At 48.9% G+C, this 22163-nt stretch overlaps 1 protein-coding gene across 1 annotated transcript in view; it reads right to left on the reverse strand.

The window, feature by feature from the left end:
- Window positions 1-22163, reverse strand: part of MACROH2A2 (macroH2A.2 histone) — a 49386-nt gene that overhangs the window by 748 nt on the left and 26475 nt on the right. Inside the window, exons 3-8 of the mRNA XM_036091194.2 lie at window positions 13506-13612; window positions 12054-12251; window positions 10890-11000; window positions 9351-9450; window positions 4670-4759; window positions 1532-1706 (exon numbers count right to left, since the gene is read on the reverse strand). Of these exons, the coding sequence (XP_035947087.1) occupies window positions 1532-1706; window positions 4670-4759; window positions 9351-9450; window positions 10890-11000; window positions 12054-12251; window positions 13506-13612 (781 nt within the window). The remainder of the gene's footprint in view (window positions 1-1531; window positions 1707-4669; window positions 4760-9350; window positions 9451-10889; window positions 11001-12053; window positions 12252-13505; window positions 13613-22163) is intronic.

A 22163-nucleotide genomic window follows, 5' to 3' on the forward strand; every position in this document is an offset into this window, starting at 1 on the left:
GGGCCCTCAGCCCGGGGCGGGGGCAGCGCGGTGCCTTCTGATCTCGGCACCAGGCCTTTTGGTTCTGTCTCACGGGGTCACTGTGGGCAGGCGGGGCCCCGTGCCACCTCCTTTGCCCCGAGGCGGAGGGGCAGCCTGGGAGGGGGCAGGCAGGCCCTGCTTTACGCGAGCCACGCTGGCTCGGACAGGCACGCTGCATTCAGCCCAAGTCATGGGGCTGCCCGCTGAGCTGCGCTCGTGCTCGGATGAATCACTGTCACCTGCCTCAAGTCGAGGCGGGCTTTAAAACCACGACCAGCTCAGCATCTGAAATCGCTGGTGTTCAAAAACGCACAGCTCCCTCGAAACCTCTGTAGGGTGTCAGGTTGTTGGTGAAAGGGGAAAAATGTACGCTCAAAAGTGCGTCTCCTAACTCCTTTGTGAGCGCTGAGTGCCCCTCCCACCGACCCACAGGAACATGCTGCTGTGATCTGAGTATGGGGGACTCTGGGCAGGGCCAGGGGGCTGGGCCATGGCATCCGCCTCCGGGGACACAGCCAGCGTAGTCCTCTGGGGTCCGCCACCGAGGCCCCTCGGGCGGGGGCGGGACGAGCCTGCCTGACAGGAATTCTCGCTCGCATGCAGTGTCCCAGCTCAGCACCCACCAGGACACGTGGTCCCGGCTCCACGAAGAACTCAGCCCGCGGTGCCTCTGGGCCAGGCTGCGGAGACCCCGCGCTGCTCGCTCAGCTTGAGGTGGGATGACAGCAGGAAGCTAGGCCTCACGATTCCCCTCCGAGCCTCCCCCTGCGAGAACATCTTTAGTGTGTAAGCCCTATCTATGTTGCAGAGGGGCACCTCTTAAGAGACAGCGTGTTCAGAATGGAAGCGATAGCTCGCTTTAAGTACGAGTGTGACGGGAGAGGACAGGCTACCTGTAAGGACAGACAACCTCCTTCCCCGCCTGCTGTGGCTCTCGCCCTCAGCCGGGGTCCCTGACAATCAGAACCATCGCTTCTCCTAACTCCCAGAGCAGAGCCCTGGTGAGAGCCTGTCATTCTCTGGGCGTGTCTGTGAGGGCCTCAGCCTCCAGGCCCTCCTCCCCTCCATCCCAGCACCACACGACCCCCGGGCCTTTGGAGGCGGGAGTGCTGGGGTGGGGGGGTCTGGGATTCCGTACTCCAACATTCTAACACAGCCGAGTCACCGAGGCCGGGCCACGGACCCCACTCGGACTAGCAAGGCCTTTGAGCCTGGTGTTTCCTTTTCTTTTAAGTAGGCTCCTCAACCGCGTGGAACCCAAGGCGAGGCTCCCGACCAACCCTGGGGTCATGACCGGAGCCGAGATCCAGGCTCGGACGCCTACCCGGCTGAGCCCCGAGCCTGGGGTTTTCTGATCACGTGTTCTGACAGGGGCAGCCGCTGGGGATGTGGGCACTGACCATGGCAGCCTCTCGGAGAAGCTCTGCCCCCCGCTCCTCTCCAACACTGCCTTTCTCTGTGTTTCCGGGACTCCCGGCCTCCCCCGCCCGCCTGGAGGAGCGCGTCTTACCTGCCGCTGGGGAACGGTGGGAACGCCACGGACTTGAGCTTCTTGTCCTCTGCCGCCGACAGGCAGTTTTTGATGGTCTCTTCAAGCTGTTCTTCACATTTGTCGGAGCCCCACTGAGGGATGTGACAGTGGATGACAAATTTGGCGGCAAGTCCGCTGGATTGGCTGACAGCGGCTGGGACAGGAGAGAAACACTGCGGGTTAGTTCCCACACCTTCCCCTCCAGCCAGGGGCTGAGGCCGGACCTCACAGAAGCCTCTCAGATGTGTGCGGACGGGGACGCGAGAGGAGCTGGCTGGGCACCTCTGATGCGACTGGACGTCTGCCGGAGAGCGGGAGCCCTGTCGGGCTTGCTGGGGACAGTGGGCACCCCAGACGAATGCGTTAGCGGCTCTCACATGCCCCGCCGCCTCGCCGCCGGGTTCGGCTACCTAGTGACCGTGGTTCCCAGTGAGAGGTACCCATCAGAATCATCTCTGATGGCTGAGGAGTGGCCTCCCCCAGATGTCCACGTCCAGATCCCTGGAACCTGGGAGCGTTGACTTACATGGCAAGAGGGGCTTTGCAGAGGTGATTTAGTGAAGGCTCTCGAGAAGGGGGGATTATCCGGGATTATGGGGGCGAGCCCTAAATGTAATCACCTGGGTCCTTCTCAGAGGGGCAGAGGGGGGCGGGCAGGAAGGTGAAAGGTAGGAGCAGGTGATGGGGGGACAGAGCATAGCGTGGAGCGACACGGCCAGGAACCAGGCCTGGCCCAGCCCAGCAGCCGCTCTGTAGTGTTAGTAACACTGACTCGTCACAGCGGTGGTAGGAAAGGACTGCAGCACTTTCCGCAAATAGACAGGGAGGCCCTGCCGCCCGCACCCGTCCTCGGGGCCCGGCTCGGTGGGTCTGGTGCAGGACTTGTGCGCATGAGTGCTTTAGGGCCCTCTGTAAATGGAGAAGCGCTGCGCTCCTCGGTCGCACCCCGACCCCCCCACGGCCGGAGACTGTCTTCTGGTCGCCTCAACATACCTGAGGAGCCCCCCCTCGGGAGCAGGGGTTCAAAACGGGCTGTGCAGTTCAGTAATGCCAGCCTCGTCTCATTGTTCCAGTTCGTACTCCTTTCTAGGCCCCCAGGCCGGTCCCGAGCAGTCCAGTTGGATCCACTGGCCATTCTCCCGCTGCCCGGGGCCATGGTGGCCTCAGCCGAGTGCCACTGCCCTACGCCACCCTCCTTGCGGAGCTGGGGCTCTGTGCCCCTCAAGGGACCGGGTGTGGCGAGAGTCCCGGCCTTGCTCTGGGAGCCTGGGGTGGTTTGGGCAGGCCGTGGCCGCTAGGGACAGTGTTTGTAACACAAATGGGTGTCTGTTGCGTTCCGGAGTCATGTGTGCGGTTGGTTTGAAAGATTGATTTGAAATAATATGACGCCCACCTAGTCTCTGAGAAGTGTTTCCTAGCGATGTCCGGTGTTGGAGAACTTACGGCTGCACTCGCCAGGGTGGGCGGGAGGACACCCTTTGTGTACCCCTGTGTCAGCTGCCTTCCCAGCGCCGGCTGGTGCGGGCTGATGTGCACGTGCGTGAAGTTGGTCCGCATAAACAACAGGAGGCCGCGGGCATGACAGGCTTGACTCTGACCGTGTACAGGGGCACACCAGGGGCACAGTGTCCTGGGGCCTGGAGTCTGGGCTGTTCTGCAGAGAAGCCGGGACCCTGGGGATTGGCCCCACTGCTGGCTTTGACCTGTCCTGCTGCCGCTGTCTGCCGCTCTTCTGTCCCTCCCCGCACGTGTGTTTGTCTTATCTCTCAGTGCGGCTCTGTCCCCCAGTTTTACATGTGAAATTCTGTCATTGCTATCTGTATGGGGAGTGGGATGTGCAGATTATAAAGTGTGGACTCATGTTTTCTCTCGACTGGAAACCCCGTTACTTTTCTAGCGATCAGATCTGAGCACAACAGTCCCCGGCTTAAACTCTCAAAGGTGCCCCTCTTGTTTATATAGGATCTCCTGCCTGCTGCTGGCCCCATGCTGGCTCATGACCTGGGCCTTCTCACACACGATAGCCTTACTGCCCACAGTGTCCCTGCCCCCAGGGGGGTCTTACATCCTCACTGGAGCCTCCCGAGCTCCCCTGAGGAGAGGGCGGGGCTCCCGCCCTGTGCCCTTCTGTTGTCTATCTCTCCTCCTGGACAGTCCCGTGCTTGAGGGCAGGAGTGGGTTTCATTGTCTTTAGAGCCCTGGCATCTGGGCAGCACTTGGCACCGACTCCATGTGAGGTGGTGTGTGTGCATCTGGGGAGGACACAGATCTGAAGTTGGAGCCACCTGCCAACAAATTACTCAAAAGCCTTGATGGGCCCCTGGGTGGCTCAGTTGGTAAGCGTCTGCCTTCGGCTCAGGTCATGGTCCCAGGGTCCTGAGATTGAGCCCCACATCGGGCTCCCTGCTCCGCGGGAAGCCTGCTTCTCCCTCTCCCACTCCACCTACTTGTGTTCCCTCTCTTGCTGTGCCTCTCTCTGTCAAATAAATAAAATCTTAAAAAAAAAAAAAGCCTTGAAAAACTTATGCGCAAATATTCATAGCCACTCTATTCGCAATAGCCCAAGGTGGAAACAACCCCACTGGTGAATGCACGAACAAAATGGACTATTAGCCATCAAAAGGAATGAAGCACTAAGGCATCTACAACATGGATGGACCTTGAAATGATTATATGAAGTGAAGGAAGCCAGGCACTAAAGGTCACAAAGCCTAGGATTCTGCTTACATGCAATGTCCTGACCAGACAAATCCACAGAGGCAGAAGGTGGACTGGTGGTGGCCAGGGGCAGGGGGAGAGGGGAGGGGTGTTCACTGGAGGTGACAGGAGCGCTCCGGATCCCGGCAGTGGTGATGGTGGAATCCCATGATGAGTGTAAGTTACCCAATAGCTTTATCTCTGGCTGATCGTGTGCAAACTGACTTGAACTACCCAGACACTTTGTCATCCCCAGGGTGTGTGAAATGCTATACATAGGCCTGCTCAAGTTCTCTGGGAGAAGCACAGGTGGGTCTCATCTAGGTGTATTTTGCTCGGCACACTGTGCATGAAGCGAGTGACGCTGGCGGGGAGGGGGGTGAGGCTGTGTTGGGAACACGGGCCCGAGGCGACGCTTACCTTCAGCAACTTCCAAAGGGCCTTGGGATTTACGAAGCTCCTTTACTGTTTCCAAGAACTCTTTGCCGCCGGCCTTTTCCAAGGCCTTCCCTGCGGAGAACAAGGGAAGCCATTGCTGTTGTCCTTTCCAAAGTCATTAGCTACACTGTTCCACATAGTTTTAGTAGGCCAGAGAACTAACCCCTCAACCACACTGAGAAAGTAGGACTCACACTTTGCAGTGGGAACCCTGGTTGCCAGTGGTCACTGCTGGCCGGGGTCTCTAGGCTTCTGTCCCACAGGACTTGGATTCTAGCAAACTCTCTCTCTTTTAAGATTTTACTTATTTATTTTAGAGAGAGCTTGCTTGCACGCAAGTGGGCAAAGGGCAGAGGGAGAGGGAGAGAGAGAATCTCAAGCAGACACCTCACTGAGCTTGGAGCCCGATGCAGGACTCGATCTCACAACCCTGAGATCATGGCCTGAGCTGAAATCAAGAGTCAGACACTCAACCGACCGAGCCAATCAGGTGCCCCTCTAGCAAACTCTTTTAAGGGACCTTTGAGGGAGTGATTTGGTCATAAGCAGTCTCAAGACATGAATCCTAAAGGTGATTTTTACAAAATGGAAGTACAGTGGACACACGAGGTTACATGGGTTTCAGGCGTACCACACAGTGCTCGGGCAAGTCTACACGTTACGCTGTGCTCACCGCCAGGGGACCCACCGTCTTGGACCGTACGGCGCCGTTACACCATTGCCTATGTTATTCCCTATGCGGTACTAAAGGTGAGCTTTTAAAAGAAATTGGGGCTCCAGTGTTCTGATCTCTGGGTTCAGTCCCCCCACTGGGTTGGCTAAATTCAGCGTCTTGGTGATTTGAAGGCAGTGCTTTCTCACAGACCCTGCAGCCTGTCTCTTGTCACCAGGTCCTAAGCCTGGCCCCAAGCCCACGGTGACAGATGACTCAGCAGGAACCTCGGGGTGGAGAGCTCGGGGGGCTTACTCCAGCTCACCACCTGTGTGTGGTAAGTCTTGTGGTCAAAGGACAGACACAGGCCCAGGGCAGCCTGCAAGGGCGTTCCTCCAAACTGGGCTGTGGTTTTCAACAGAAAAATGTAGATTTGAGAGGCTAAACTCTAAGGACCTTCCTGCTGGGAGATCCCTTGAGTCTCTGATGTTAGGACAATCCTCTACTCGATATTTCAGGGTCGTGCTTCCACAGAGGCCAAGAGGAACCCCCAAGGGATGGCAGGACGCCAGCAGGAAGCCCACGTCCGCACACCGGGGCTCCTCTTGCCTCTGAGATGGCATATGGGCGCCGTGTCTACACTAGATGGCTACCACTCTTGGGTGGGGGATGAGGCCTATCCCCCCACATGTTTTCATCTTCTAATGGATTTGGTGATCTGGTGTCTGGGGCCAGTCTCAGCTCTCTCTCTTCAGAGTTATTACGATGGTGGTTAATATTCGGTTGAGGGGCTTCCCTGGGGCTTCCCCACTCCCCACCGGGACACTCAAGCGTCTTTGGAGAGCCACAGGACAGCGTGCGGATTATTGTGCATCCTGTCTATTCCAGCAGCCACCGTCCCCTGGGGTTGGGAAGGTGAGGGCATCTCTTCACGAATGTGCTTGGGGTTCAGTGACATCATTTGGAAATGCTCATCTCGGGCCTTCAAGTCTCCTTTCTGGCCCTCAGACTCCTGGCCGGTGCTGATCTGCTGGGTCACAGAAGCCCGGAGAAGGCCAGGAACCACAGCCGACAGCCCTGTTCACGCCGAGCAGCAGGGGAAGCAGGCGTAAAGGGCCAAGTGGGAGTGTGTGAAGGGCAAGGCGAGCCCACCCTCTTCCCTGAAGACTACCAAGAATAACGCAACCTGAAATGTTGATGAGGGGGACTTTCTCCCTGTGGGAGCATTCCAGTGAAAAAAGGAAGGAGGGCTGGAATTAGGATATGGTCCCCACCCCACGCCACCCCCAATGAACGGACAAGCCTAGACAAGGAGCGTCAGTGAGAGACAACCAGGCGTCACATGCCTCCTGATGGAAGAACATTCCATCACCAAGATGAAATAGTCTTGCCAAAAAAATTTGAGCCTGAATCTCATTGAGACTCTAGATCCAACTACCAATTTATAAGAAAAACAGAGAAGAAACATGTTTAATGGCATCAGGAGGATGAAGTCAGTACAATCCAGACTTGGGAAACCCTACAGGACAAACGGCCCAGCTTCCTCAACAAAATAAATTGGAAAAAAAAAAAAAAAAAAGACAGAGAAAGGAGGAAAAGATATGAAAGAGGAACCTATAGGTTTTAAGAGACTTATCAACCAATTGCAATATGTGGACTTATTTGGATCCCGAATCAAGCACATTAAAAAAATAAGTGGATATTAATGACATGATTGAAGTTTGAACGGTGACTGGTATTTGATGACATGATTTTTTCCAGTTGTGATAATGGTATTGTGATGCTGTCAAAAAGCTAGCCCTTATCATTCTGACACATCCACGGATTCGATGGTGTGAGGTCTGGGGGGCTGTGGGGTGGGTTGGCACCGAAGCAGCCTTGGTCGTGGGTTGATGCTATTATAACAGGGTGTGTAGGGTTTTGTCGGTCTCTGCTGCTATTTCTGTGTATGCTCGAACTTTTCTTTAGTAACACATAAATCAAAGGGGCGGCTGGCTGGTGCAGTCGGTTAAGTGTCCGACTCTTGATTTCGGTTCAGGTCGTGATCTCGGAGTTGTGAGATTGAGCCCTGCATTGGGCTCTACACTCAGTGTGGAGTCGGCTCGGGATTCTCTCTCTCCCTCTCCCTCTCCCCACCCCTCAACGTGCGTGAGCATGCTCTCTAAGTAAATAAATACAATCTTTTAAAAAAAAGAGTAGGTCAGGGCCTCATCTACAGGGAATGATTAGTTTGGGTGATGGTCGTAGAAAATGGAATCATGACGGGAGGGACCCCTTCTAAACAGCACAGCAACAGTAAAAAAGACGAGCATTTATCGAATGCTGGTGAGCTCAGCCCTGTGCTGGGCCTCATCTGTGTGTGACCCTGTTTACTCTTCACAGCGCCCCTATAACACAGGCGTTATTGCTACCGTCACCTACAGGGGAGGGAACTGAGGTTCAGAGAGCTTAAGAAACCTGCCTAGAGTCACACAGCTAGGAGGTGATTTGTAAAATCCGGGACACAGACCCATCCTGACTCCAGAAGCCTTACTGCTGGGATCTGGGCCTGAGTTTTTGCTCCAGTACCTGTGTTCTTTCTACCCTATCACCCCGCTGCCACTTAAAAAAGTAAAAAAATCATGATTACTTTCCTGATATAAAAATGCCAACTATAGAAATGACAAAGTAACACACTGCTACTCGTTTTTTTTCGAGAAGCTAGGATACACGTCAAAACAGAGCTTAAGGCTAAGGCTACTGGTGGGGGGCATCTTTCCAGAGGGGAAGGGGGGTTCAGGGCAGTTGGTAGGACCGGGGCTGGGTCTGAAGAACGAAGAAGAAATTTTCACTGTTTTTGTGTGCAAGAGAAGTCCTGTTTCTCTGCATTGTGGTTCACCCGCCCCCACCCCCGAGGCTGTCCTATCTCCTTTTCAGCAAAGCAAGTGGCCTCTGATGTCACAGGGGAAACCTGAGGCTGCCCAGAGTCTTGGGGTCCCCGGTGCTGCCCCCTGAGGCTGAGCTGCTACCATCTGCCTTAAATCCCAACCTCCGAAACAAGCCCGGAACCCCAGGGACAAAGCCCTTTCTTTCTTTGCTCACTTTACTTTTTCAATGCAAGTTTAAGGCACTTCTGTCTTAGAAAAAAAGGTTAAGATGGTGACCATCCAGTGTGCTATCATGTCTAGTGCCCTCAATAGCTTGCCCTCCCAGGTTCCTCCACCCAGCCGGGAGCAGCTCCCTCCACTACCCATGAGGTAGGTGGCAGAGTCCCTCGGTAAAGTGACTCAACGGATAGCCTTACAGACAACTTCGTCCAGGTGTCCGTTTCCTTTTTACCAAAGGTGTTCTTAATTTTTAAGCTCAAAATAAATGTGGAGGTTCACCCAAAACACGTACGGCAATGTTTACAGCCACACTACTCATCGTGGCCCAAACTGGAAGCTATGCGAATGGTACCAGTGGTGGAATGGTGGGCACACTGCCGTATGTTCCCACGGTGGAATACTACATGGCCAAGAAGATGAACCAACTCCTGCCACGCTCGACAGTATGCGTGGATCTCATGATACAAAGTTGGGCAAAAGACACAAAAGAAGACGCACTGCATGATTTCTTTTATATAAAATCCAAAGCAGAGGACAGCCATCTGTGCCATGAGCAGACAGGACAGGGGCAACGCTTGGAGGGAATGGGGACCGGGACAGGGCAGGAAGGGGGAATTCTGGGGTGCCGGGGAGGTTCTGCCCCGTGATCAAGGTGCCCATTACACAGCTGTGTTCACTTAGAGGAAAAGTCATCAAGGTGTGCACTAATGATCTGTTTTTATAGAGCACCTCAATACACATTTCAGAAATGTATGCAGATTAAAAAGAAAATTCGTTATTTTCTAGTAATGCTGTTTGGTGACATGCAGAGTGTGACACGGTCCCCCCAGCAGAGGGTATTTGGTCGACAATGACCCACTTCAGAAGGACTTGCCCAAGCAGTGGGTGATTCTCTGGCACCTCTACCCAAGTCTCAGGACCTTACCTATATCTTCCTTGAGGTCAATTTCGGCTGTGGTTGGGTGGACAATACCCTCCACTCTCATGGAGCCAATATGGCTGATGTCACTCTGAGTCAGGGACAGCTGCGTCAGGAAGGAAAGATGGAGAGGGTGGGAAAGATCAGATTCAATTAAAAAAATCTTCACATTTTACCTCCCATTTGTTAATTCTCTCAGTTATTTATAGCGCATGTCCACACATAGGGCTGTGGCATTGAGTGACTGTCAAGTTTGCCAGGTGTTTGGTCTTCGGCGGGCTCTTCGGAGCTCAGTGGATTTGATTTTCACTGTGACTTGGGCCCTCCCCTCTTCTTCTTTTCCCTAGAGCTGCGCCTCCGTCTCCCAGGCCTGGGGGCCTTGATGTGGGGTGACACACGGTCGGAGCGTCTCCTAGGAGGGAAGCCCGGGCTGGATCTCCACCCTCCCCTCAGCACCCCGCATTCTTCCTGGAGCAACCCAGACCTCTGGGGGCAGGGGCGTGCGGCCGATGGACCTTGCTCGAGACACGTGATGGGCTCTGGGATTCCGACCTGCCTACGTAGGGCCACCTTGCCTTTTGGGGACCACATTCTTGGGGCTACACTTGTGAAATGCTGCCCTAGGTGCTCACAGCTGAGTGGAATGCAGAGCATTTTCCATAGTCTCCCCTGTGAGCACGACAGCCACGTTCCCCTAGGTAAGGGAGAGAAAGCTAATCGTCATGCAACTATGGCCAGCCCCCAGAGGGGACCTCAATCCCACCTCTTTGTTTCCCTGTGTTCATCAGTGAAAAATGAGGAACCCGCCCCATGTACGCTCTTCCCTAACACGCTCTTCCCATTTGCTTCAGTAGGGGTGGGTCCTATTACCAGGCTGCAAACATTCCACTACCGGAGATGAAATTCACTGACTGTTTTCCTGTGTGTGTCTTACTTCAGCCCCGTTTGACATGGTAGATAAATGGTCTGTTCCGTAAACTTTATGCTAGTGGGAATGAATTATTTGCATGTCTGTCTGGGCTGCTGCAGACTATTCAAACGTATAGCCCTGTTTGTTTTCTTTCTGCAATCTAGAAAGGCAAGCAGACTGAATTATTGGCAAATAATTCATTTCTAACACCCGGGATGTTCAGGAAACATATATTTCTATTTTCTTTCTCTGATAAATCACATCGAACCATGTCAGGCTGGCCTCCCAGAGCTGTTTGAGAAAGTTAGTGAAGGATGTTTTGGGGGGGCCCAGGAATGAGGGGGGCATGGGGAGTTCCCGGCAATGATGCTATTCCTTCGCCTGACCAGGAAGGTTCTCTAACCTTACCTTTGTCTGACCGATGTCAGCATGAATACTTCTCGGCACTAAAGAGCTTGTTGACGCTCAATGTAGACCCTGTCAAAGGTCTTTAGTCTAAATGTGAATAATTTAAGACCAGAGTGAAAGTCTTTTTAGGGGAGCAAGGGATGAAGGAAGCATGGTTGCTTGCAAACAGGAGGTTATAAAAGTGCAATAGCATTTTTATGACAGCACATTACAATGGTCTTTATTACCTTCTGCCCTAGAACAAGGCTCTTAGAAGACAGAATGGTGAATCCATCCCCTGGCCCATCTTCAGAGGTGGAATTTGAAGTTCCTTCTTTGTCGCTGTCCTTTGGTTTGGACTGTTGGTAGAAATCAGAAGGACAGATGGGAAATAACCCAGAAAAAGCCCCAAGTGGCATTATTAAGTTCTTCCTATGGCTACCACCACCTTGGATGTGAAAGGAAGTGGTTAGGTGTTACTGTTCTGCTGTTCTTGATGGAGGGAAGCAAGGGACAGCAATACGAGGGAGAAAAAAAGGGTGCCGCCCAAAAGAAAGAGTGTTAAAGAGTTTCACAGGTACCTGTATTCCTCACTCAAACCTGGACACAGGTATGTTATTCTTGTCCTCTGCAATGCCCGCAGCTTATGATGGCAAGCATCAGAACCAAGCAGGGTCACTCCTAGCCCACTGTTCGACCCCCCTTCTCCCCAGGATCTCCCTGGGGCACAGAGGCAGTGGAGTGGACTCTTACAAATCTTTTGTGTTATCACGGAGGTCTGTGGAATGGAAATTTGACAACCCCTGAAGCAACGTTGTCCAGTAGAACTTTCTGCCATCGTGGAAATGTCTTATGCCTAGTGAGCACTTGAAATGTGGGTAATGCAACCAAGGAACTGAATTTTTAATCTGATTTAGTTTTAATGAATTCCAATTCAAAGAGCCACATGTGGCTAGTGGTTATCGTACGGGGCCGCATATGAAAGTCTTACCCTGCAAATGGCATCTCCGAGCTGTGGTTACCTAGCACATCAGGCTATCCACATCCCACTGGCTGGACCCAGGGGACTGTCTATGGGAGACACAAGTCTGGGAGACAGAGACGTTTTTGTGTGTGATGCTGAGCTCTAAAGAGAAATGAAGAGCTCCAGGCTATCATCTCTCACTTAAGATTTTGATGGGAGCAGGGGAAGCATCTGGCAATGTGAAGACCACCCATGCTTTGGGTTTGGAAACCTCTAGTAGACCCTGCTTGGTGGTTTAAGCTCTCATCCCAGAGGCCCTGTGCCATTTTCTCCCAGCTGGGAGAGTCCCCAGCCTGTCAGCAATGCTCACTACACCCTCATCTTCTGATCGTTCAAACTTCTCCTGTTCTCTGAGAGTCCCTGGCTCACACAGGCAACCCAGGCTCACCTTTTTGGACGTCCGTGGCTTGGCAGCCTTGGATTTCTTGCCTCCCTTCTTGCCTGACGCCGCTTTCCTTCCCCTTTTCTCTGGGGGAGGGGAGAGGATAGTTTCCGACTTGCCTTTGGTCCCTCGCTTTTTGGCCAGCAGTTCGGGGTGAATTCTGGGCAGGACACCTCCACTGGCGATGGTCACTCCTTTTAGCAGCTAGAAGGAGAAATGCGTGAACTCAGGCAGCAAAGAGCTTGCTGGTTCTGGATTTCATACAGTTCTAACTGATGGCAAAACAAGTGTTAAATCTGGTCTTTGCTTTCCCAGAGGCACTGCATGATGGGTGGTTTAATTGGCTTTCCTGTTTCACCAGTAGAGTGTGTCTCTGTAGGGAGCAAGGCGTCCCATGGTCTCGTACAGAAAGCAAAACGAGTAAGGCACGATGAAAGGATATAGAGGCTGCAGCCAGGGATGTTGCCGGGGCTGTGGGATTCCAGACAGAACAGAGGCCACAGAGCTTCCCAGGTGGGGAGCACAGCTTGACAAAACTGGGGTCAAAGGTCCATGCTAGGGCTAGACCCAGTTAACAACAGACCAGTGGTCTCCACACTCTTGTGATCACGCATTCCATCAGTAAAGTATGTTTGGCCATGTGCCTCTCCATTAATGTTCATTTTGTACATAATCGACATGTGCCACTACATTAGTAAAGTGGGCACGTCCCGAAGCAGCTCGGGTGCTCCAAGTGTGGGCTGCAGCCGGGGCTGGTCCACGGACAGGCAGTTACTGTCCAGGACAAGAGAAATACAGAAATGGCAAGGAAGAGTCCAGAAACTTGTAGAGCAAGCTGGCAGAGGTATTGTATATCTATTGAATCAAATAGCCAAGAATTGTGGTTTGTATGTATTTGTTTTTAAAATTTTTTCTGGCAATTAGTTTTTATTGTATTTTTGGAAATTACCAGTCCATGATGGACTGGAAATAAGAACTGATTCTTTACCACACACAATTTGAGAAGAAAGAGATTAGAATAAAAATTCTTATACCCTCCTCTTATATCCCCCCTACCCTGTGGGAGGCATTCACAACACTTGGGAATTAGTTCTATGCTATGAAGAAGCTTCTCCTACCCTCATCAGAATAAATCATCAACAAAATTTGGGTGAAGAAACCGTGAATAACATCTCTGCACTGCACCTTCCCCAGCCACACACAGAGCTCGCTTCTAGAGAGGAAAAGAAGGTCTGGCAAGACTCAGAGTAGATAACAGGTCTATTCCAGAGGCAATTTTCTATCTGAATGACAAAGCTAGCAGAATTGGTTCTTCTCTTACACTATCTGAAAAATTTTTTTTGTATTAATATGCTTGGGAATTGTAGCAGAATGATTCGTAGCCAACCGGGTCCACATGCAGTCATGTGTCCGGCAAACCCATTCTGTGGCTGGTCGAGATGTTTCAGACAGACGTACCTGATTGAGCTCCTCGTCATTGGCCACTGCCAGCAGGATGTGTCTCGGAGCTATCCGGGCCTTCTTGTTGTCCCTTGCAGCATTCCCAGCCAGTTCTAGAATTTCCGCTGAAATCACAATGGGGAGTTAATAGGCAATCACAGCATGGGGTCTGAGCTTTCTAGAGCTTTTCTTTGGAAATGGTCTTTGAATGTAATCACATTGATTCGTTTGTGAGTTTTAATGCCGGGGCCTGGAAAGAAATCCAGAAAGCTGGAGAGAACTCAGGTTACAGATGAGGAGGACGGTTTAGCAAGACCGGGTCTATGATCCCGTGGCAGTCTTCTAGCGGCCCTCGACATTAATTCTCCCTCACCTTCCTTAGCGTTTGGACCTCTGAGTTTTTTGTTGAGCCCATCATCACAGGAGGAAAGGGTATTTCCCAACCTGCCTTGTTGATAACTGTGGTCACGTGACTAGATTCTGGCCAATGAAAGGCAGGTGTCCTCCTGTACGACACTTCTGGGAAGTGTCCATCAGTGGCGGGACTGTGCCCTCCTTCCCTTTCTGCTGGCCGGCTGAGGACGTGATGGCTGGAATTCGGCCCAGAGGAAGAACAACAAGATAGAAGGAACTGGAGTCTCTTATGACGGTGGAGGCTCCTGGCTGGCCTGTCCTTACTCCTGGACTGTCTGCTGTAGACTTCTTTTGTATGAGAGAGAAGCAAACTCTCCCGTGTAAGCCACAGTGAGCAGGAGTTCATGCTGACCAATACGGAGTCCTAACACAGGACCTGTGTCTCTTCCAGTCTTAGGAGAGCAGGGCCATCTCTGAAGAGAACAGTGATGTAGGCAGAGTCTGTCTTTGGTGCCCAATGGGACACCTTCCAGAATCTCCTTTTCCTCTTCACTTAATGCCCCAGGTCCCTCCTGTCCTAAAGGAAAGTGGATGGGAAGAACTAAATTGTGGGGTGAGGAAATGCTTAACCCGGAAAGTGAATTCAGAAGGAAGGAAGGGATTTGGGATTTGGGGGGTTTCCACATATCCCTCAGGATCTGACTTTAACAAACATGTCATTTGATAAATGTAAAAGGGCTGATAAAGAAGAATTTTCCTAAAACTATCTTACATATCATCAAAATTTTTAGTCAAAATTAAAAAAAAATCTATAGAATTGGTTCATGCCATCTATATGCTTTCCCCTCCTCCTCTGTCTCTTTCTTCCTCAATTTCAGAGGGATGTTCTGCTAATCAAATTTGTCCACCTTCAAAAGTATTAATGAGGCTTCAAAGAAAAATTCCTTCCCTTAGAAAGCTAGAGGCAATGTGCCCATGTGCTGTCTCACTGATAATGTGGTGGCAAAGTGTGTGTGTGTGTGTGTGTGTGTGTGTGTGTGTGTGTGTGTGTGTGTTGGGAGAATTTGCTGGTACAATGGCATAAATACCAAGCTCTAAAATTAACAGGCAATTCTGTGTGAGTCTTTACAATCAACCTAATTTCAAATAAATAGCACATGAAATTGCCATCACTCATAAAAATCTATGGCAATAAAAAAAACTGCGTAAGTATGCCATATTAACTAAGCAAATGTGATTAACAAAAAATTAGAATAAAATATGCATTAGAGTTAAATATTTATATAGAATTTCCATAATGAAAAGTGCTAAATCACTGCAAATTCATTCTCACAATATCTTTTCCAGGTTATTAAGCAATGAATATCGTGTTTACTAACAATCCATTTATATGGTGGTTGTGTTTTTGGAATCAAAGGCTGGGGGACTGTAGTTTGAGAAGTATGAGCACATTTGTTGGGACAATGGGATAGAGTATTTGAAATTCATGCCCTATTAGGTCATCTGGTTGGCTGCATTCAAGCTGCTGCCCAACCCTTTCTTTCCCTTACAAGAAGGGTACCCATCACAAAGAAATGTAGTTATAAAGCTTTCACTAATAGGCTGGCTTTTTCGACTCTAGGTTAAAATGTACAGCTCCCCATTGTGCACAATAAAAAGGAGTTGCCTGCACCTGCTCATCTTGGGGGCCCCACACCTGGGAGGAAGGAGCACTCCTCTCACCCTTTTTTCTAGATTGGATGGGGGGGTCAAGGAGCCTCCCACTTTTAAGCTTCTGAGCAACAGAATTTAATTTAGCATCTTGGACTACCACTTTCCTGCCCATGTCACCCGCACTTAGAGGACCGTAAGCGTCCTGCCAAGTTCCGCAAATTAGCTATCAGCATGAGAGGCTGGGCTAAATGGGAAGCCCTACAGACTTGGAGCCTTCAGGAAGTGCCTGAGGTCGGGTTATTTTCAGCTTGACAGACAGACAGATGCATGGACATTGGATTCACAGATGGACAGCCCGCCGGAATCCAAGGCAGCCTGGCCAGAGACTGAGGGAGTGATGCAGTGGGCAGTCCCGTGCGGGGCACACAGGCTCGGCTCGGCCAGCATGCCACTGGGCTCCCGTACTAGCCCTTCCCAAATCAGTTAGAGGAGAGAAAAACCTCGATTCTGTGCTCTAGCACAAAAGCAGAGGTAGACTTTTGCTCTAGAAAGAGAAAAACTTCTTAATAATACACAGCTGAAAATCTAGACTAAGGACTTCTCTGTTGGATATTTGGTCTGACCATTCCTTGGGACAAGGACTTCATGGTTTAAATGTCTGAAATAGCATTAATTATTATTAATATTTTCAAATGTTATTATGACCAATATATTCACACGAACTATAAATGTTTATTACATTCTTGAGTGATTTTATTGATCTTGAGAACATAAGTATCCTTCTATTGGCAGTCAGTAGGAAAAATGGATGTATACAGCACAAATTTGTTTTGCTGAAAATTTTGTGAGAAGATTATTATTCTGTTAAGTGGTGGAGACTTCCATGGAAGTCTATAGACTTCTATATTCTCGGAAGTCACACTTCCAGCAATAAGAACCATCTGAAATACAGCTTAGAATCTGGTCGTAAAAAAAATGATTTCTGTAGCCAAAAGAGAACATGTTGGAAAGTTCATCATCCACATAATCTTGGAAGAGTTGGGTCCTCTCATTTTGTCCACAGTCTAAACCAACATTGGATACCCCAGCCCACAGGAGATGGGAAATAGTGCAGTAACTGTCGGGCTGGGACAGAGGGCACAGAGTGGCCACACCTTCAAGACTGTCTCCTTCCTCAACCCCTTCTTCCTTGCCCATTTGCCCATGAGGTGATGGTGCCCCCAGGGGTCTGTCTGGGCCCTCTGGTCTGCCCAGGCCATGCAGTCTTCCAGGGGAACCCCATCCATTCATGGCTCTAGCTTCCCACATGCCCATGCCACCAGATCCGCACCTCCAGTCCTGATGTGATGTTACCTGGACAGCCTCCCTTGGGTGTTCCACAGGTAAATTGAACTCACCACGTCCCCAAATCCAAATCATTTCCTTGGGGGTGGCAGCTCTATCCACATACAGCTCCTCCCAGAGACCTGGGAGTCCTTCCCTCCCCTTCCCCATCTCACCTCCTCTTGGCCTCATGAGTCACACACATTTGCCCCTCTTCTCTGCACCTGCTGCCATTACCTGAGTTGAGGCCCTCTTCTCTTTGAGCCCAGATAGTTGTCATGGCTGTCCAAATGGTTCCCCCCCCCCATTTTTGTCTTCCTCCAGATCCATGCCAACAAGGCCACTGCTGGCCCATAGGCACCTTTGTACAAATTAGATGACCCTTCTGCCAGATACTTTACTTCCCTGATTTCGTTAGAATAACACCCTTTACTGCCATCTGCTGGCAGTGCTCATAATAAATATACAAATCTTGGAGGTCTATGAGTGGAGTGATACTCCCTTTGCTGCGGGTCCTTGCAGTGTACAACCTGCACAACCGTACATGCGGCCCTGGATGCCAAAGTGATCTTTTCAAAACATAAATGTAATAAATGAAAATTAGTAGATAAAGAAATGCTTGCTGTTAAATGGAGAGACCCGATTGTCTGGAAATGATGTAAATGATGGGTTTCTATGTGACACAATGACTGAAGATGACCTGAAATTCAAGCTTTTTTAAAAACCTATTTGTCCTATCAATTAAAAATATGTTACAGAACGTTTCCTCACTACAAAAATGATTTAAATTATTCATTTTCAACATCTTACATTTATGTTATATCTACTGTTGGTAAATACAAAACTATTTTCCAGAATTGGGGGTTTGCTTTTTCAGTCCATCTTCCCTCACTTTTATTCGAGATGTGAACTGGACCAACACTTACAGATTGACAAACTGAAGTATGAATGTGATGTCCATTCTGGGAGGCTTGAGGCTGTCTCAGGTGGAAGGGACATTCTAGATGAGCAGTTCAGCATGCATCTGCCACCAGGTTGTACAACCTCCTCCCCCTTTCTTGAGACTAGAAACACTGCATGGCTCTAACATCATGGTGATGTGTGAACCCGGGCCCAGTCCGGAAAGATCACGCAAGGCAGACTGCTCTCTCTCGCCCAGAGTAGCTGAAAATTTGTGCGACTTTCTTTTTTAGTGAAGTAGCCCCCAGCCTCCTCTTACTGGCCATGCCTGTGACTCCAGGTCCCCTTTCCAAGGCACTGAGTGAGGAGAGAGGACCTTCAGAGCCCACAGTCATGAATCTGAGGGGAGACGTAAGCTGGCCACAGGAAATCACCCACACAGGCCCGGCGGGTCCCAGAACATCAGCTGTTTTACGAGGAGACAGTGAAGGTGATGCTCTGTGCGTGTAGGAGGGTGTCGGCCACAGGCCAATGTGCCTATATGGGCTCCTCTCCTTCTGGAAGCCAGAGGAGGGACCTACCCCCTTCAACCAGAACCTCCAGCCAGCTCCAGAGGTTCCAGGGTCCCCACTTCCCCAATGGGCCACTTGTCTCCAGCATCTCTAGCTTCTCTCCCTCTGCCAGGGAGGCTGCACCCTTGTTGGTGCCAGGAACTCCTTCGGTAGTCTGGTGAGGCCTATGGACCCCTTTTCAGGATAAAGCGTTTTTTAAAATTGTGATAAAATATACAGAACATGAAATTTACCATTTCTAAGTGAATAACTCAGTGGCATCAATTACATTCCCAGTATTGTGCAACCGTCCCCACCATCCATCTCCAGCACTTCCGCATCCTAAATGGAAGCTCCGTGCCCATTAACTATAATGCCCATCCCCCTCGGCCCCTACAACGGCCTCTCCATGCTCTGTCTCTATAAATTTCACTACTCTGATACTGCATCAAAGTGGAATCGTGTAAAATTTGTCTTGTTATGTCCGCGTATTTCGATCTCATTTTGCAGAAAGTCTTCAAGGCTCAGCCACGTGGAGCAGGTTTTGGAACTTCCTTCCTTTTCAGGGCTGAGTAACACTCCATTGCATGGACAGACCACATTTTGTTTACCATTCATCTGTTGATGGACACTTGGGTTGTTTCCATTTTTTGGCTACTGTGTATAATGCCGTATGAATATTTGTGTATAAATATCTGTTTAAGTCTCTGATTTCAATTCTTTTGGGCGGGCATATACCTAGGAGTGGAATTGCTGGGTCATATGATAATTCCACGTTTAACTTTTTTTTTTAACTTAAGCATTTTATCTTTAATTCCAATATAGTTAACAGAGTGTAGTATTAGTTTCAGGTGTACAATATAGTGATTCAACACTTCCATACAACACCCGGTGCTCATCACAACAAGTGCACTCCTTAATCCCCATCACCTATTTCACCCATCCCCCCACCCACCTCCCTTCTGGTAACCATCAGTGTGTTCTCTGTAGTTAAGACTCTTATTCTTGGGGCGCCTGGGTGGCTCAGTCGTTAAGCATCTGCCTTCGGCTCAGGTCATGGTCCCAGGGTCCTGGGATCGAGTCCTGCATTGGGCTCCCTGCTCAGCAGGAAGCCTGCTTCTTCCTCTTCCACTCCCCCTGCTTGTGTTCCTGCTCTCGCTTTGTCTGTCTCTGTCAAATAAATAAATAAAATCTTTAAAAAAAATTAAAAAAAGAGTGACTCTTGGCTTGTCTCTCTCTTTTTTTTCTTTTGTTCATTTGTTTTGTTTCCTAAATTCTACATATGAGTGAAATCATATGGTATTTGTCTTTCTCTGACTGATTTATTTGGCTTAGCATAATACTCTCTAGCTCCATCCACAACATTGCAAATAGCAAGATGTCATTCTTTTTGATGGCTGAGTAATATTCCCTTCTTTAACCATTCATCTATCAATAGATAGCTTGGGTTGCTTCCATAATTTGGCTATTGTAAATGATGCTGCAATAAACATAGGGGTGCATGTATCCCTTTGAATTCATGTTTTTGTATTTTTTTTGGTAAATACCCAGTAGTGCGATTGCTGGATTGTAGAGTAGTTCTTTTTTAATTTTTGAGGAATCTCCATACTAGTTTCCAGACTGGCTGCACCAGTTTGCATTCCCACCAACAGTGTACAAGTGTTCCTTTTTCTCCACATCCTGGCCAACACCTGTTGTTTCTTGTGTTTTTGATTGTGAGGTGATATCTCATTGTGGTTTTGATGTATATCTCCCTGATGATGAGTGATGTTGAGCATATTTTCATGTGTCTGTTGGCCGTCTGGATGTCTTCTGTCCATTTTTAAATTGGATTATTCGTTTTTTGAGTGTTGAGTTGTATAAGTTTTTTAAAATATATTTTCTTTTTTTTTTCTAGATTTTATTTATTTATTTGACAGAGAGAGACACAGTGAGAGAGGGAACACAAGCAGGGGGAGTGGGGGAGGGAGAAGCAGGCTTCCCGCTGAGCAGGGAGCCCGATGCAGGACTCGATCCCAGGACCCTGGGATCATGACCTGAGCCGAAGGCAGAGATGCTCAATGACTGAGCCACCCAGGTGCCCCTAAAATATATTTTCGATACTAACCCTTTATCAGATGTCATTTGCAAATATCTTCCCCCATTCAGTAGGTTCTCTTTTAGTTTTATTGATTGTTTCCTTTGCTGTGCAGAAGCTTTTATTTTATTTTATTTTAAAAGATTTATTTATTTTAGAAAGAGAGAGAGTGTGCACACAAGTGCACAGGGTGGGGGAGGGCTAGAGGGGGAGGGAGAGAGAGAGAATCTCAAGCAGACTCCCGGCGGAGCATGGAGCCGACATCGGGCTCCATCTTGGGGCCCTGAGATCATGACCTGGTCTGAAATCAAGAGTCAGACACTCAACTGACTGATCTACCAAGGTGCCCCACAAGCTTTTTATTTTGATGTGGTCCCAATAGTTTAATTTTGCTTTTATTTTCCTTGCCTCAGGAGACATATCTAGAAAAATGTTGCTATGGCCGATTTTAGAGAAGTTATTGCCTGTGCTCTCTTCAAGGATTTTTATGGTTTCAGGTCTTACATTTAGGTCTTTAATCCATTTAAAGTTTATTTTTGGGTATGGTGTAAGAAGTGGTCCAGTTACATTCTTTTGCAGGTAGCTGTCCAGTCCTCCCAACACGATTTGTTGAAGAGACCATCTTTTTTCCCCATTAGATATTCTTTCCTGCTTTGTCGAACATTGACCATATAATTCTGGGTTCATTTCTGGGTTTTCTACTCTGCTCCATTGATCTTTGTGTCTATTTTCCTGCCAGTCCCATGCTGTTTTGATGACTACAGTTTTGTAGTATAACTTGAAGTCTGGAATTGTGATGCCTCCAGTTTTGTTTTTCTTTTTCAAGATTGCTTTGACTATTCAGGGTCTTCTGTGGTTCCATACAAATTTTAGGGTTGTTTGCTCCAGTTCTGTGAAAAATGCTGTTGGTATTTGACAGGGATTGCATAAAAGCTATAGATTGCTCTGGGTAGTATGGACATTTTAACAATACTTGTTCTTCCAATCCATTTCTTTTTGTTATCTTCAATTTCTTTCATCAATGTTTTATAGTTTTCAGAATACAGGTCTTTCACCTCTTTGGTTAGGTTTATTCCTAGGTACTTTATGATTTTTGGTGCAGTTGTAAATGGCATTGTTTTCTTAATTTCTCTTCCTGCTGCTTCATTATTAGTGTATAGAAATGCAACAGATTTCTGTACATTGATTTTGTATGCTGCGACCTTACTGAATTCATTTATCAGTTCTAGTAGTTTTTTTTGTGGAGTCTTCAGGGTTTTCTATATAGATGTCATGTTGTCTGCAAATAGTGCAAATAGTTTTACTTCTTCCAGACCAATTTGGATGCCCTTTATTTCTTTTTGTTGTCTGATTGCTATATCTAGGACTTCCACTACTATGTTGAATAAAAGTGGTGAGTGGACATACTTGCCTTATACCTGACCATAGAGGAAAACCTCTCAGTTTTTCCCCATTGAGTATGATGTTTGCTGTGGATTTTTCATATAAGGCTTTTATTATAGTGAGGTATGTTCCCTCTAAACCGACTTCTTTGAGGGTTTTTATCATGAATGGATGTTATACTTTATCAAACGCTCCTTATGCATCTATTGAAATGGTCATATGGTTCTTATCCTTTCTCTTACTGATGCAATGTATCACACTGATTGATTTGTAAATATTGAACCACCCTTGCATCCTGGGAATAAATCCTACTTGATCATGGCGAATACAGTTTGCTAGTATTTTGTTAAAGAATTTTGCATCTATGTTCACCAGAGATATTGGCCTGTAGTTCTCTTTTTTTGTGGTGTCTTTATCTGGTTTTGGTGTCAGGGT

The sequence above is a fragment of the Halichoerus grypus genome, chromosome 7 (assembly GCF_964656455.1).
Source record: "Halichoerus grypus chromosome 7, mHalGry1.hap1.1, whole genome shotgun sequence".
Classification (NCBI taxonomy): Eukaryota; Metazoa; Chordata; class Mammalia; order Carnivora; family Phocidae; genus Halichoerus; species Halichoerus grypus.